Genomic DNA, 16012 nt, shown 5'->3' with positions numbered 1-16012 from the left:
CATCATCTTTCTTTTTAGATATATTTTTCCCACGTGGAATGTTTCCCTCTATTATATATATATATATATATATATATATATATATATATATATATATAATAGAGGGAAACATTCCACGTGGGAAAAATTATATATAAAAACAAAGAAGAGGTGACTTACCGAACGAAAGCGCTGGCAGGTCGACAGACATACAAACAAACACAAACATACACACAAAATTCAAGCTTCCGTAATAAACGGTTGCTTCATCAGGAAAGAGGGAAGGGGAGGGAAAGACGAAAGGATGTTGGTTTTAAGGGGGAGGGTAAGGAGTCATTCCAATCCCGGGAGTGGAAAGACTTACCTTAGGGGGAAAAAAGGACGAATATATATATATATATATATATATATATATATATATATATATATATCTAAAAACAAAGATGATGAAACTTACCAAACAAAAGCGCTGGCAGGTCGATAGACACACAAACAAACACAAACATACACACAAAATTCTAGCTTTCGCAACCAATGGTTGCCTCGTCAGGAAAGAGGGAAAGAGAAGGAAAGACAAAAGGATATGGGTTTTAAGGGAGAGGGTAAGGAGTCATTCCAATCCCGGGAGCGGAAAGACTTACCTTAGGGGGAAAAAAGGACAGGTATACACTCGCACACACACACATATCCATCCACACATACACAGACACAAGCTTGTGTCTGTGTATGTGTGGATGGATATGTGTGTGTGTGCGAGTGTATACCTGTCCTTTTTTCCCCCTAAGGTAAGTCTTTCCGCTCCCGGGATTGGAATGACTCCTTACCCTCTCCCTTAAAACCCATATCCTTTTGTCTTTCCTTCTCCTTCCCTCTTTCCTGACGAGGCAACCATTGGTTGCGAAAGCTAGAATTTTGTGTGTATGTTTGTGTTTGTTTGTGTGTCTATCGACCTGCCAGCGCTTTTGTTTGGTAAGTTTCATCATCTTTCTTTTTAGATATATTTTTCCCACGTGGAATGTTTCCCTCTATTATATATATATATATATATATATATATATATATATATATATATAATTTTTCCCACATAATATATATATATATATATATATATATATATATATATATATATATATATATATATATATATATATATATATATATATATATATATATATGACACACACCACAGGGGACAGTGTCTGGAAATTGATGAAGAATGTCTGGGGAGAAATAGATTTATCAATAATGAGGATATTCACGTAGCAGTTCTGATATTCCTTTGTGACCAAGGAGTGAATTGTATTGACGAGGAATTGAATGATCAGTAGAAAATTCCAACCATTCTTTACAGAAACTTGATGACTATGCTGAAAAACAATGTTATTTATCTGTGTCGCTTTAAAATGTAGAGTGACATTCAATAAAAGTTACTTGGCCTTCCACAAGAAAATGTAATTTGTTTTTTGAAGTCACCTCATAGTCAAAGATCAAATGAACTGGTTTAGTAAGGAATGAAGACATCATACAGTGAACCCATGAGAAAGAATGCCTGATAGCTAATATTATCATTCAAGGAGAGAGAATGGTCTATTAAATATTACGACACAAGTCACTGCTAAACTTTCTATTCACTCAATTTATGATGTACCCTAATCTATATTCATATCTCTGTAATGCAAATCAACATAAAATAAAATACTTCACTATCCTGATGCACTTTTAAGTCCTCTTTGATTCATAACTAAACAGTACTCCACTTTCCAAGTATGCTACAATTACCTTTGGCCTATACTGGGTATGAAATATAAATGTAATTTTATTCCTTTAAAACAGATATTTTGTAACCATCATTGTATATTTCAGCAATAACTTCAGAATTGCCAGACACAAAGAGTCACTTCCAACAGAACACATAACACAATATATGAGGATCATTTCAAAAGTTGTGCACAGTGTAAGATAGAACTGAAGAAAATATTTTTTTTTTTTACAAATACCTTTACAGGCCATTAATATAATCTCCATTATTGCTGATGACAGCTTTCCAACATTTTGGCAACTTCTGTGCTCTGGACAGGGAGTCGTATGGTTAGCTGGGTCATCTCACTGGAAGCTTCATCAGTGGTATCAAAATGGTTTCTATGGAGTTGTTCATTTGATTTGGGAAACAAATTAAAGTATGGTGGCTCATATCAGGACTGTATGATGAGTGAGGAAGAATTTCTGATCCATATTTGGCAAGCATTTCTCTCACTGGTAGGGCAATATGCAGTCTTGCATTGTTGTGCAAAATAAGGTCACCAGCTGCAAGCATGTCAGGCCTTCTTAAAAATTTTCAGATGCCAAACATTTTGTAGAAACAGCTTGTAGTACACAGCTGTTACAAATTTTCCCTGGGGCACTCTAGTTGTAGCTATAACTCCATTTTGTCATACACAAAGATCGTCATCAGTTTCACCTTTGATTGTTGGTGGCGGAAATTTTTGGGCAAGGAGAGCCTGAACTTTTGCATCATGATGACTGAGACTTCATTTCTGGCTCAAAATTCATCAAGTGCAACAATCCTTTTCAGAAACTTTTCTCCTTCTGTTCGATGATGTCGAATGAATTCTTCTGTGATTCTTTTGACACTGCTTTCTGCTCTTCACTCACATCATCTGACAGCAACTTTTCTCACCTTTAACTTTTCAGCCACGATTCTGTAAAATGAATTGACAGACATTCTGGCCTCATATGGAATTTCCACAAATGTTTTTTGTCAATCCACTTTCAAAAGTCATTAACAAAAACCTGACAGGTGTAGCCTGTTGCAGTTGATGTTTTCCACTTCTTGGGTTGTCCTCAGTGCTTACTCAACATTCTAGAAATGAGAAGACCACCATGACAATGTGCTACAATCCACTACATTATCCTCACACACCTCTCTAAAAGCATTGTAAATATCCATTGATTCTTTCCACATAGGGTTTTGATTATGCTGTAGCAATGCTGGTCATTATGTGTAATCCAACCTGACTCAGCTTCAGCTCCAGTTTTAAAACAGGATTACTCTCGACACAACCATGTGAACCAGACCAGCAAACACAAATATGACTGTCACGCCTAAAGTCCCACTTACAACTGAAATTACTTAATCTTGATCATGCTATTATGACAGTCATGCATGTGCAGTGTGCAAGACTTTTGAAATTACCCTCATATATTCTTATTATGATAGGCATTAAAACACATTTCATAAAAGCCATTAACACTGTTTTGGTGGATCTTAAATCAATACTCATACACCTTTCTTCATAAACTTTGCTTGTCATCATCAATGCATTCTAGCTCTAGATCTACATCAACCATACACATGAGCTCTCTGTCATTATTATAAGCCTTTCCACATATCCACTTAGAAGTGTAGCAAAAACTGTTTTCTTTCTCACACTGACTCCACCTTCAATGATAGATACACAGAAGTGAAGAGCACAGGTATGGGAACGAGATTGGTCCCTCTTTGATAACACGGAGAGGAACTATATCCCCTAGCTTTCTCTTGTTACGCACCTGGAAGTCATGAGAAGGCAACAGAATGGCTGTCTGCTTAAACCATGTAACCTGTGGACGAGGGCTACCAGAAATCTGACACCGAAATTCAACTGTTGTTCCATCAGGAACATGCTTAGGTTGAAGCTTCTCAACAAATCTTGGTGCGGTAGCTTTGTCTGTATGTACAGGTTCTGCAACAGAGAAAACACAACATTAGATAAACCTCAGTTTTCTTGATCATCAGTACATTTATAGAACTAGACAAGCTGATAATTCAGCCATGTAGCATTTCTAGCCAATAAATATTAGAACAATCATTCTTGATAGCAGAACTGTAACATCACCAAATTTTATCTGACTGTCCACTTCCAGTGATTTATTTGAATAGCGAGTGTATATCTTTGAAACAGCTAATTTGTTAGATCTATTGCTTATTTACTAACCAATAATGAATGAAAACAGGAAAAAAGTCTTTCTCCAGGCAGTTTTTTTAAACTTTAAACAAGGTGTAATTTTGGATCTACTGTCTGTTTATCAGCCAATAAGGAATAAGAGAGATGGGAATAAGAAAGATATGTAATGACAGTCCAGGTCAGCTCTCAAGTATAAATATTACTGAACTGATGTCATAATTGAAACAGGAGAACAAATATGTATTAAGATGCTATAAATTCCAGTTTCTGTTACTCAGTTCTTGATACTTGAACCTGCCCTTCCAACGTTTCAGTTCTTATATTTTCAAGTTATACGTTGTTTTTGAAAATGCTAAGATTATAAACAAATTAACAGCTGCATTAGTTCACTTATTTTACCAACACTGTCAAGTGAAAATTCATCAAACATTCATTGCTCATAAATTTTATTAAAACATTTTGAAAAGTGTTAGTAAGAGAAGGGTAGAACAGTTGAAAACTGTTGATTATTAGCATTCTCAAGTACATGAATAAACAGTTTACATGTGATTTATTTGCTCCACTTAATTCAGATGTATGTATTGGTAATTATACACAACTCTTGTAAAATGATGCATCTTGAGTCTGAACTGACATGTAGGCTGTGTATTTATAAACTGAATGTGCATATACAGTAAATATTCACTGTCTTTGACAAAACATGCCACCAGTATCAAGAACAATATTAATAAATCTTTTTCAACCTTCTGCAAAAATGAGTAGTGCGAAAGATCAGTTTTGTTCAGTTGTTTCAAGTTATTCAACAATCTCGCTACTATTATTAATGTTGTTGTTGTGATCTTCAATCGAAAGACTAGTCTGATGTATCTCTCCATTTTAGTCTATCCTTTTATCTCTACATGAGTAATGCAACCTAAATCCACTTGAACTTGCTTCTGCATTCAAGCTTTGCTCTCTGTCTACAATTTCTACACTCCATACGTCCCTCCATCACCAAACCGACTATTCCTTGATTTCTCTGGTTGTGTCCCATCAGCATATGCCTTCTTTTAGTCAAATTGTGCTATAAATTTCTTACCCCTCCATTGGTTACACTATCTTCCAATCTAATCTTCAGTATTCTTCTACAGCACAACACTTTAAAACCTTCTATTCTCTTCTGTTCTGTAGTATGTATCATCCATGTTTTACTTCCATGCAGAGCTACACTCTGTAGATGTAACTTTCGAAATAAACTATTTAACGCTTACATTTATCTTAGACTAGCTGAGAAACCCAGTGTTGCCCAGGTATTTAATTATATCAATGCCCAAAACTTCACACACATGGAATTTACTTTTCACTTACAAAGCTTATTTATATACATGTAAAGTAGTATGATTGGGGACATGAATCAAGAGCTTGTTTGCTTCACTCACATAGGAGAAAGCCACATAGAGCTGCCTGTGCAAAAAGCAACTGACATTTAGGTCGATGCCCATAGCATGTGGCATCTGGCCTTGTGCTTTGTTTATGATCATGATGTAGCATCAGCTCATCGAGATCTGTACAAAAATAAAGTGAAATGGTAAAACGTTAAGAATAAGTGGGATTTGGGGTATAAAATCTCACTCGCCTGCACCACTTCTAATTAAAATTTCTGGTTCTATGGTGCTATGTTGGAGGGATGTAACTTTAAGCCTCTGTGATAGAAGGGTTCTAAAGAGCATAACACTCTAGATCAGAGCTACACTGTGCCTTACTTTCAGAATGAGCTTCCAAAGAGCGAGTTAAAGCCCAACGATTTTGGGCTCCAGAAAGTCTCACCTCACAATTCTTGAGATGATTGAGTCCACAGTCTTTTACCTTTTCAAGAAAAGAATATCAATAAAATGCATCAAAACAAGCAAAGCAATGTCATTATGTCTTTAATACACAAAGCAAAATTGGTAAACCCATATATCCTACACAAGTAAATTCAAAACTAACAGCATCATCTATTGGTTCTTCAGTGTACTACAAAACTAACTACGTGAGCTACTGGTGACTAAAATCCAAACTACTGAGCTGTGCAGGTAATTTTGCATAAAACTTTAAATTACAATATCTTTTTCCATGTGTTCCACTTTTGTTGAAATAAAGCCTATACATTGCCCCAAGCTATACCCTGGCTACCCCACGAAATTTCATCTAGTAGTTTTGGAGATCAGCGTATTCAAATAGACAAACATGGTGGTTTTCTATGAAATTTTAAATCACTATAACTTTTTACCAATATTACATTCCATCCTGGATTTTCGATTGTTTCATTTATAACTTTTGCCCACGTGTTCCGATTTTGAAAAAGTAAAACCTATACAGTGCTCCAAGCTACGCTCTAGTTACTTGTGAAAATCCCTTGAAAATTCATCTATCAGTATTGGAGAGCAGTGTATTCAGACTGCCAGATAGGACAGTTTTAGATAATGTGGCCTCAAATTATGCTCTAATTACCTGTCATCTAGTAGTTTTTGAGATTAGCATGTTCAAACAGACATGGCAGTTTATACATCTTATTATTAGTACATGTTAAAATATTTATCTTTTCCAGAAACTCTTTCCTGCTTTTCCCAATCTGGATTTTATACCCTCCCTACTTTCCATCATGAGTTATTTTGCTGTCTAAACAGCAGAACTCGTCTTCTACCTTTCATGTGCCATTTCCCAATCTAGTTTCTCCAGCATCATCTGATTTATATAAGCGAAACTCCATTATCCCTCTTTTACTTTTATTGATGTTTATCTTATAATCCCTTTTCAAGACACTACTCTTTCCATTAAACAGACATTGCAAGTCCTTTGTTAACTCTGATGGAATTACAATGTCAGTGGCAAAATTGTTATCTTCTTCATGGACTTTAATTCCCATCACAATTTGTTTACTCAATGTGCACACTGTATAACATGGGGAATATGCTACAACTCTGTCTCCTTCTCTTCTTACATAGTGCCTCCATTTCATGTTCTTTGACTCCTCCAAATGCAGTCTGGATTCTCTACAAGTTGTTGATAACTTCTTCTTTAACCTGCATTTTATACCTGCTTCTTCAGAATTTCAGAGAAAATATTCCTGTCAAAAGTATCAAAAGCTTTTTCTAAATCTATAAATACTATGAACATAGGTTAGCCTTTCTTCAGTCTGTCTTCTAAGTTGTAGTGGCAACACTGTCCTGACAATCCTACAGTTCTATGGAGCCCAAACAGATTTTTCACAAGGTCAGCTTCCTCCAGTCTTTTTTTTCTGTAAATAGTTTTTGGTGTGTATTGCAACTGGCAGATCAATAATATTCACATATTGGCACCTGCCTTCTTTGGGACTGGGATTACTACACTACATTATTATGTTACAGTCTGAGGGTGTTTTACCTGTCTCATATATTTTGCATACCAGGTGGAATAGTTTTGTCATGGTTGGTCCTCCCAAGGATTTAAATAATTTGCAGGTAATGTCTCTACTCCAGGTCCCTTGCTCCCACTTAGGTCTTTGCTTGTTCTCTCATATGTTTCTTACAGTACCATTCATGTTCCTATATTTGTATGACTGGTTATTATTAAGAGTTAATTCCAAATATTTGTTTTACTCTGACATGGAAAATATGGTACTTCAGAAATTAGAATTTATTATTTCTATGAGCAATGTTAACATCCTCTACCAGGGCTTCAGCTACCTTTCATCATTCTTTAAGAGGAATGTTTTGCAGGTTGGGTGGGTAACAGAATGACTTTAGGAGAGGTGAGTATGACTTTCAGAAGCCCTGATACAAGATGTTAACATCACCCATAGAAATAATAAATTCTAAATTTTTGATGTACTATAGTCTTCATATCAGAGTGAAAACAAACATTTGGAATTGGCTCTTTATGACAACCAGTAATGCAAATATAGAAACACAAATGGTACTGTAAGAAAAATATGAGGGAACAAGCAAAGACCAAAGAGGGAGCAAGGCACCTGGAGGAATCTCATTACCTCAGAATTGTTGAGATTCTTGTGAGAACCAACCATGATAAAACTATTCCACCTGGTATCCAAAGTATATGAGACAGGTACAACATCCTCAGACTGTAATAATAATTATGTAGTCTAATAATCCCAGTCCCAAAGAAGGCAGATGCTGAGGTTTGAATATTACTGAACTGCCAGTTTAACAAGTCTTGGTTGCAAAATACACCAGAAATTACTTACAGAAGAAAAGCAGCTGGTAGAAGCTGACTCTGAGAAAGATCTGTTTGGTATCCATAGAACTGTAGGATCATGTGAGACAGTAAGATCCTACAACTTAGAAGACAGACTGAATAAAGGTTAATGTATGTTTATAGCATTTATAGATTTAAAGAAAGCTTTTGATAATGTTGACCTTAATATTTTCTCTGAACTCCTGAAGGAGCAGGTATAAAATACAGGTAGAAGGAGGTTATCTACAATTTGTAGAGAATCCAGACTGCCGTTGTAAGAGTCAAAGAACTTGAAATAGCGGCATTAGGTGATTCAAAACTAGTCACGGAAAATACAGATTGAAGAATCACAAAAGGCAACTGGTTGCTGTAATTTTTGGAAACTTTTATTCATCACAGTTGCAGTGTTCCATTTCCATAACAGAAAAAGTTTTACAGAAAAATGATCTTCTGAGATCCAGACGTAGTGCCGCAGAAGACACCTTTCCATGTATGATCAGCAAATTTCACTTAAAGGTTTGTATGATTTTAAATGCAGCCTACTTTTTCCTTAATACAGATTTATCGCAACAGTTTCTTGAAGTGAAAGTTTTTTAGGATCTACAAATTTGTTAATACAATCTGCCATAAGATGTAGACACAAACAAATACAAACATTCAAGACATTCTGTCACAACATCAACCAACAACAGAACTGATTATACTGATTTCAAAATTATTACATCTTATATTAAATAGCTAAATTCATGTACAAAAAGACAGAGACCAAAACACTTACTTTCAAAAACAGGAAGCTGGTCAATTTTTTGCTGGATTACTTTCTGAACAAATGTTGTGTACCTAATTTCATCCATTAGAAGTTGAGCTGGAACCCATCCTTTCTCTTCTGTGAGATGTTTTTTAACAAACCACCAGTCTGGGTTATTCATATCTAAAAGGAGAGGATACATACAAGTCATTAATATCTTTATGATTGTGATAAATAGGCATTAAAGATATATTTGATGCATATCATAATACTAAAACAATCATCAATATTGGAGTGCAGGCAATGAGCTCACATAATAGCAAAACTTGCAGCACCTGAAGAAGATGGTTAGGACAGTTTCTAAATATTGGGCAGAAAGTAAAAAAGACAACTCAGATGAACATCTGAAAGCTCATATTAATCAATCCGCCAAGAAAACCAGAGAGATCAATTCATCAGTCTTGTTATCTGTATATTCAATATGTAAATAAATGGTTTAGAAATCTTTCTGACACATACAGTATATGCAATAGTATAAAATAAATAGCACTGTTTAGCCTAATGTCTCATTTACACCTTTCCAAGAAAAATGAATGCACTGCACATACGGATCTGGACTATAAACCACATAGAAAATGAAAAAATAAAGTCATGGACCATGAAAAGACAACTAGAAAATAAATGACTACACTCATTATAGGAATAGACATACAGGATTTATCCAATAGATATTGGGATAGAAGTCATAAAAAGGAAAATTTATTTGTACGTTGGGTTACTCTTTTCAAGATATGAGCCTCCTGCATCCATACACAATCAGCATATTTTTCTATCTTTATATACACCCTGGAAGGTGAAACTTCATAGATATTCATGCATCCTGACAAAACCACTTGCACTACCTTAATAATTCTTTTATATTCCTTTGTTCAAATGTCCAGAAAAGAAGTAGAGCAGAGTTAAATATGGAGTGTAAGGCAGTTGGAGTAGCTTCACAATGCTGGTGAGTTGTTCCCTCACAATAACAAAATGTGATTGAGATTTACAGTGGAATTCTAGTTGCACTTGGCTGTGTGCCTCCTGCTGCATTCAAAAATGCTAGAATTACATCCTGGGTTACTTAAGCAAATCAGAAAGGCTAATATGAGGTTGTGGGACAGGTAGGAGGGGAAAATAGGGTCGAAAAAGGAGAGGAGTAGTGAAAGACAAGTAAGTGCATAGGCAGAGGGTAGCAAACAAAGTGCATGGGGGATGAGAATGAGGAGGAGATGATAGGACAGAGGGGTTGAAATTTTTGGGAGGAGGGTGTGGGGACAGTATGACAGTTACAGGAGCGGAGAATGTGTTGTAAGGATAGCTCCTATATGCACAGTTCAGAAAAGCTGGTGGTGGAGGGGTGGATCCAGACAGCTTGGGTAGTGATGCAGCCATTGAAATGAAGGGTGTTATGTTGCATTCTGGCTGGAACTGCTGGAGTTAGTGGTTATGTGTGTGTGTGTGTGAAGTGTGCTTGCTTGTGTGTATGAATGGAGTGTGTCTCTCTTTTGTTGATGAAGGCTGTGGCTGAAATCTTTGTGTAAGTGTCTTTTAATTGTGTATGTCTGTAACTTAATGTCTCATCTTTACAGTAAGGAGCAAGCTATCCTTCCCTACATTGTCAACACAGAGCTCAGTTAGGAAGGGGCACCAAATGAATTTTCTTGGCATTTAGTTTAAGTGAAATTAGGAAATCATGCAAAACTGGAAAAAAGAGATATTTGGCTAAAAGATACATTAACTTCACTTCTCATGCACCTGAATACAGACTATCGTGTATTGTACGCTCTTGACAATACATATTCATGTCTGATACAGTACATTACAGAACTTAGATCACAAGCACTTCATTTCATATTATTTCATAATTATTTTAGTCTTTGTGAATCTTATGTATCCTTTGGACATCAGATCAAGAAGAGAAGAGAGAACTGAGACTCCCTGCAGAAAACTATTTTTTAGCTGTTGTAGTATTCAGTCCAAACACGTTACTCTATCTACCACAAGCATACATACCGCATCCTACATCCATTTGAACATGCTTACTGTTGTCAAGCTTTTGTCTTACTCTGTAATTTTTACCACACACTCCCCCACCCAATTACTAAATTGATCATGTCTTGATGTCTCTGGATGTGTCTTATCAACTTATCCTTCTTTTAGTCACAGAGTGTTATAGAGATCTTCCCTCCCTGACTCAATGCTGCACCCCTGCATTACTCATAATCTTAATTGTTATTCTAGACTTTTGAAAAAATATCTACTCTCTTCCTTTCAGTATTGTTTCTGTCCATGATTCACTTCCATCAAGACTACACTCCACACACATCCTCCCAGAAACAAAACTTATTCTCTTCAGATTAATATTAGATGTTTAAAGCTTACAATTTCTCTTTATTTCTTGTTTCTTCTATTTAAACTTTAATAGCACTTCAAAGTTTCTTTTGCTCTTCTTTTACTGCTTGTTCTGTATACATACTGAATAACATGAGGGACAGGCTACAGCTCTGTCTCACTGTCTTGTCAACTACTGGCACCATTTTGTATCCTTCAATTGTCATAACTGTAGCCTGGTTTTTGTACAAGTTGTATATTACATTTCCCTGTATTTTATCCCTACTGCCTTTCAACAAATGTATTCATTCAAAAATTGGCAAAATCTTCTTTCTAAATCTACAAATAAGGATTAGCCTTTTTTCAATCTATTTTCTGAGATGCACTGTAGAATCAAATTTGATCCTCCTCAGTTTGACTGCCACCAGTCATTCTGTTGTTCTGTAGACAATGAGAGCTAATACTTTGCAACCATGATAATTTACTTGATGTTTTGGAAACACTCAGCATCTTCCATTTTTGGTACTGAAACTATTGCATCTGTCTTGAAGTGTAAGGGTCTTTTTTGGGTCTCACATATCCTGCATACCAGATGGAACAGTTTCATCATGTTTAGTTGTCATAAGGATATTAAAAATTCTGAAAGAAGCTCATTCAATCCAGATGCCTTGTTTCTACTAAGGTCTTTCAGTGATCTGTCAATTTTTTCTCGCAGTATGATGTCTCCCACTTCATCTTCAACTAATGCCTCTTCCATTTCTGTAATTTTGTCTTCATGTTCTTTTCCTTTGTATAACCCTTCTGTGTATTACTTCCACTTTTAGTTCACCTTTCCTTGTTTAGTGTTGGCTTCCCACACAAGCTCTTGACATTCATTCAGCTGCACCTCTTTCTTGTAAAGGCATTTTTTTTCATTTTCCTATACACAGCATCTATCTTTCCCATAATTGTGCATGTTCCCATAGAATTGTGTTTCTGCTCTGGCCACCCCTGATCTGCCATTTTCCACTTTCTGCCAGTATCATTTTTTAGACATCTGTATTTCATTTAGCCTGCTTTATTTCCTCCTTTCATCAACAAAAATCAATATATCATGGGTTTTCCACAATTTCTTCTGGGCCTTGTCATTTTCCTATTTCATCCTTTGCTATTTCATCTCTCATAATTCCCTATTCATGTTCTATTGTATTCCCCTGTTTCAGACAATTGTTGCCTAATGCTAACTTGGAAAATCTCAACAACCATTTGTCTTTCAATTTGTCCATGTACCATCTCCTTAAGTTCCTACTGTTTCTGCTATTTCTCCAGGTTTAATCTGAAGTTCATAAATAACGATGGTCAGAGTCCACATTTGTCTGTGGACATGTTTTGCAGTTTGAAACACATCCCCAAATTCTCCACCCACCATTTTATAATCCACCTAAAACTTTGTAATGTGTCCATGTCTCTTTCACACAACAAAACTGTCTTTCATGACTCTCATACCAAGTTCTTTAAATTATGAAATTATGCTTTTTGCAAAAGTCTACCAGGTGTCTCCCCTTTCAATTCCTTCCCTCAGTCTATGTGCTCCTGGTATTTTTCCTGGTCTTCCTTCTCATACTACCAAATTCCAGTTTGCCATAAAAAATACATTTTTGTATCCCTTAATGAACAGCATAATTTCTTTCGCCTTATCATACATTTTTCAATGATGATGATGATGATGATGATTAGTGTTTTAGGGCGCACAACAGCGAGGTTATCAGCGCCCGTTCCCAAAAGTTCAATTCAGAGCCGAATCGTGAGAGAAGTGGTATTGTTCAAATTGCAAGATTGGACACAGCACATCAAAACAGGGAGATAAAACTAAAAATAAAATAGCAGGACAAACAGGGAAAAATAAGTAACGGTGGCTGAGTGACCACTTACAAATAACGGGTGACCAAACCACTGGACAGCACATTAAGACTTCAATCCCAATATTTTGGGAAGAAGGCCAGACATCACACAAAAACGTAAAACTCTAGTGACACTCGCCTCATTATTAGTTAAAAGAGAGGGTAGGTCTGGTGGGAAACTGAAATCTTCCCTCAAACCTGCATATAAAACACACTCAGTTAAAATATGCCGTATCGACAACTGTGTCCCACATGTCTGACACGTTGGTGGCTCCTCATGACGTAACAGAAAACCATGTGTCAAAGGACAATGTCCTATTCTAAGCCGTGTAAGGGCTACTTCCTCAGCGCGTCGTTGTCGGAAGGAGGTGAGCCACGGTCGGACAGAATCCTTCACCGCTCGCAACTTATTATCCCTCACGTCCAGCCACTGAGCCTCCCACCAACGCATGACCTTCCGAGTCACGAAAGACATAATGGCCTGCAGGGGGACGGAACAGCAAGCAGGAGGTGGGATGGAGCAAGCCTCCTTGGCAGCCGCATCTGCAAGTTCATTTCCAGGAATCCCTATGTGCCCTGGAACCCAGCAGAAAATCACATCCTTACCCTGCTGTTGCAAGAGCAGGAGTGCGTCCTGCACCTCTTGCACCATCCGATCTGCTGGGTACATTTGTTGAAGAGCGTGTAGAGCACTTTGGGAATCGGAGCAGATGATGAATTTCGTGCCACGATGTCGGCGCATATGCTCTAATGCTTGCAGAATGGCAAACAGTTTCAACTGTTCATCATCTACAGAACTGGTAGCCATATTCACTTGTACTGCTGTGGTGGGTCTTGGCTTTGTGTCCAGATTGGCTACAATAATTCATTGACTATTTTCTTTCTAGTAGTTCACCTGCTTCCTATTTTCTTAATCATTATTAGACCAATTCCTAAGTTAACTCTACTTGATTTTGTGTTAATATTCCTGAACCTATCTGACCATAAATGATGATTTTCCTGTCACTGCACTTGATGAATTCCTATTGTATCTCACTGTAGTCTATCCACTTTATCTTTCAAAGTTCTCTATCCTACCTAATTAATTAAGTGATTGAACATTCCTGTCTTCTGGCCTATAGAACACTAGATTTGCTTTTTCTTATGACAACATCCTCCTGAGTACTCCATCGAAAGATCCAAATCATCATCACCACCATCATCACTTCCCCGACCCACAGGTATTCATGATGGCCCCCGAGTGAGATCACAGGTAATTTCTTTGTCTGCTAAAAAAACTTATTTAAGAAGAAATAGTGTCGAATTTAAATTTATTTGTTTCGTGTACTTGCTGTCGTGTCCATTCTTGTCACACAACTGAGTATTAGTGTCACAGCAGAGCTTGTTCTTGAAAAAACTTTGTGTTATCTGCAGTCCCAATAATCGCGATATAACCCGAAATTGCGTGTGACATAAACACAAAAAATTCTATTCAAGTTTTCTTGACAGTGTAAAATTCATTTAAAAAAAAAGTTACTAGTTTCATCAGTGTCTATTGTCACAATAAAATTATAATTAAATGTTTCTAAATCATAGTAACTAACACATTTCATATTGTTTATTAGTTAGATAGACGTGATCTAGGCCTAAATTTTCCAAGTTATAAACATTTAAAAACATGCTTGATATGTACATTCTCTAAAAGCAAAATAATTACTAATTCATTCTTCTTTCAGTGTATCTCTAGATCAGTACAAAAACAACAACCACACATAAGACCTCTGTGTCATTTTTTGTTTACATACAGCCAATCTCATGCCCTTGACAAATTTAAAGCATTCTTTAAACTTAATTATTCTTTTGAGACTGACCATGAGTGAGAAATGTGGGTGCTGTTATAGAGTAGTGAGTAGAGGGATTTGTTGCCAATCTTGGAGGAACTATTTTCACTGGAGTGGGGAGACAGTGGGGAAAATGTTGGGAGAACAGAAGAGGCTCTCTCCTGGAACTGCAGAGTATGCAGTAGGAACATTTTGATTGGGGAACAGGAAAGAAAAAATCTGTGCCCTTCAGGCACAGTTGGAGGAAGCAAGGAAGGAACTGATAAGGATCAAAGGAGATAGGGGGGAGGAGAGAACTGGCAGCTGGTAGGGGGATAGGAAGAAAGAGAACGTGATCTGACAGTTTTATCATCAACACCAAAAACAGGTAACTACTACTGCCAGAGTTAAGTGGAGAAGAGCCTCAGGTAGAACAAGGAGCAGAAAATGTGCAGCACACTTCTACTGAGGCCAAGAAGCCTATGAGTGTACAAAGTGTTAGGAAGAAGAAAGTGCTGCTTCTAGGTAGTTGCCATGGGCGAGGTGTAGGCCCTCAGTTACAGGAAAGTTCGGGGGCAGTGTACCAGGCCACCGGTATCTTCAAGACACATGCAGGATTAAGTCATGTGATAGACAACTTAGGGGCTTTATGTAAGGACTTTACAAAAGAGGACCATGTAATGATAGTGGGTGGGATGGGAAACAGTTTTGACAGAATTCAGTTTAATCAATGTTAACACTTGATTTAAGAATCATAAAAGAGCATTGTTTACATGAGAGAGAACTGTTGACTGCTTAAGTTTCCCAATAGGTAACAGAATGGTAAGGCAGAGGTTTAGAAACCAAATTTTAAACTGGTATATATTTTCAGGAGCAAATCTGGACAATGGTGGCAATCAATTAGTTATGAAATGCATACTGACATGAAGAATTTGCAGAAAAATTAAGGGTATGGGAATTGGTCAAGTTGAAAACAGTTCAGGTTATTGAGAGATCCAAACTAAGCATTAGATAATGATTAACAGAAATAAGTTAAGGAAATGCACCAGAAGATGCATGAGTATCTTTGACAGATTAAATAGTGAAGAAGACATGTTG

The 16012-nt window shown here is 36.7% G+C and overlaps 1 protein-coding gene across 1 annotated transcript in view; it reads right to left on the bottom strand.

Moving 5' to 3' along the window:
• LOC124795577 (titin) overlaps nt 1-16012 on the bottom strand; it is a 529084-nt gene that overhangs the window by 86370 nt on the left and 426702 nt on the right. The window contains exons 98-99 of the mRNA XM_047259648.1: nt 8896-9048; nt 3529-3701 (exon numbers count right to left, since the gene is read on the bottom strand). Of these exons, the coding sequence (XP_047115604.1) occupies nt 3529-3701; nt 8896-9048 (326 nt within the window). The remainder of the gene's footprint in view (nt 1-3528; nt 3702-8895; nt 9049-16012) is intronic.

Source organism: Schistocerca piceifrons, chromosome 4 (genome assembly GCF_021461385.2).
Source record: "Schistocerca piceifrons isolate TAMUIC-IGC-003096 chromosome 4, iqSchPice1.1, whole genome shotgun sequence".
NCBI lineage: Eukaryota > Metazoa > Arthropoda > Insecta > Orthoptera > Acrididae > Schistocerca > Schistocerca piceifrons.
The sequence above is the reverse complement of the archived record's forward strand: the minus strand, read 5'-3'. Positions and strand labels throughout refer to the sequence as shown.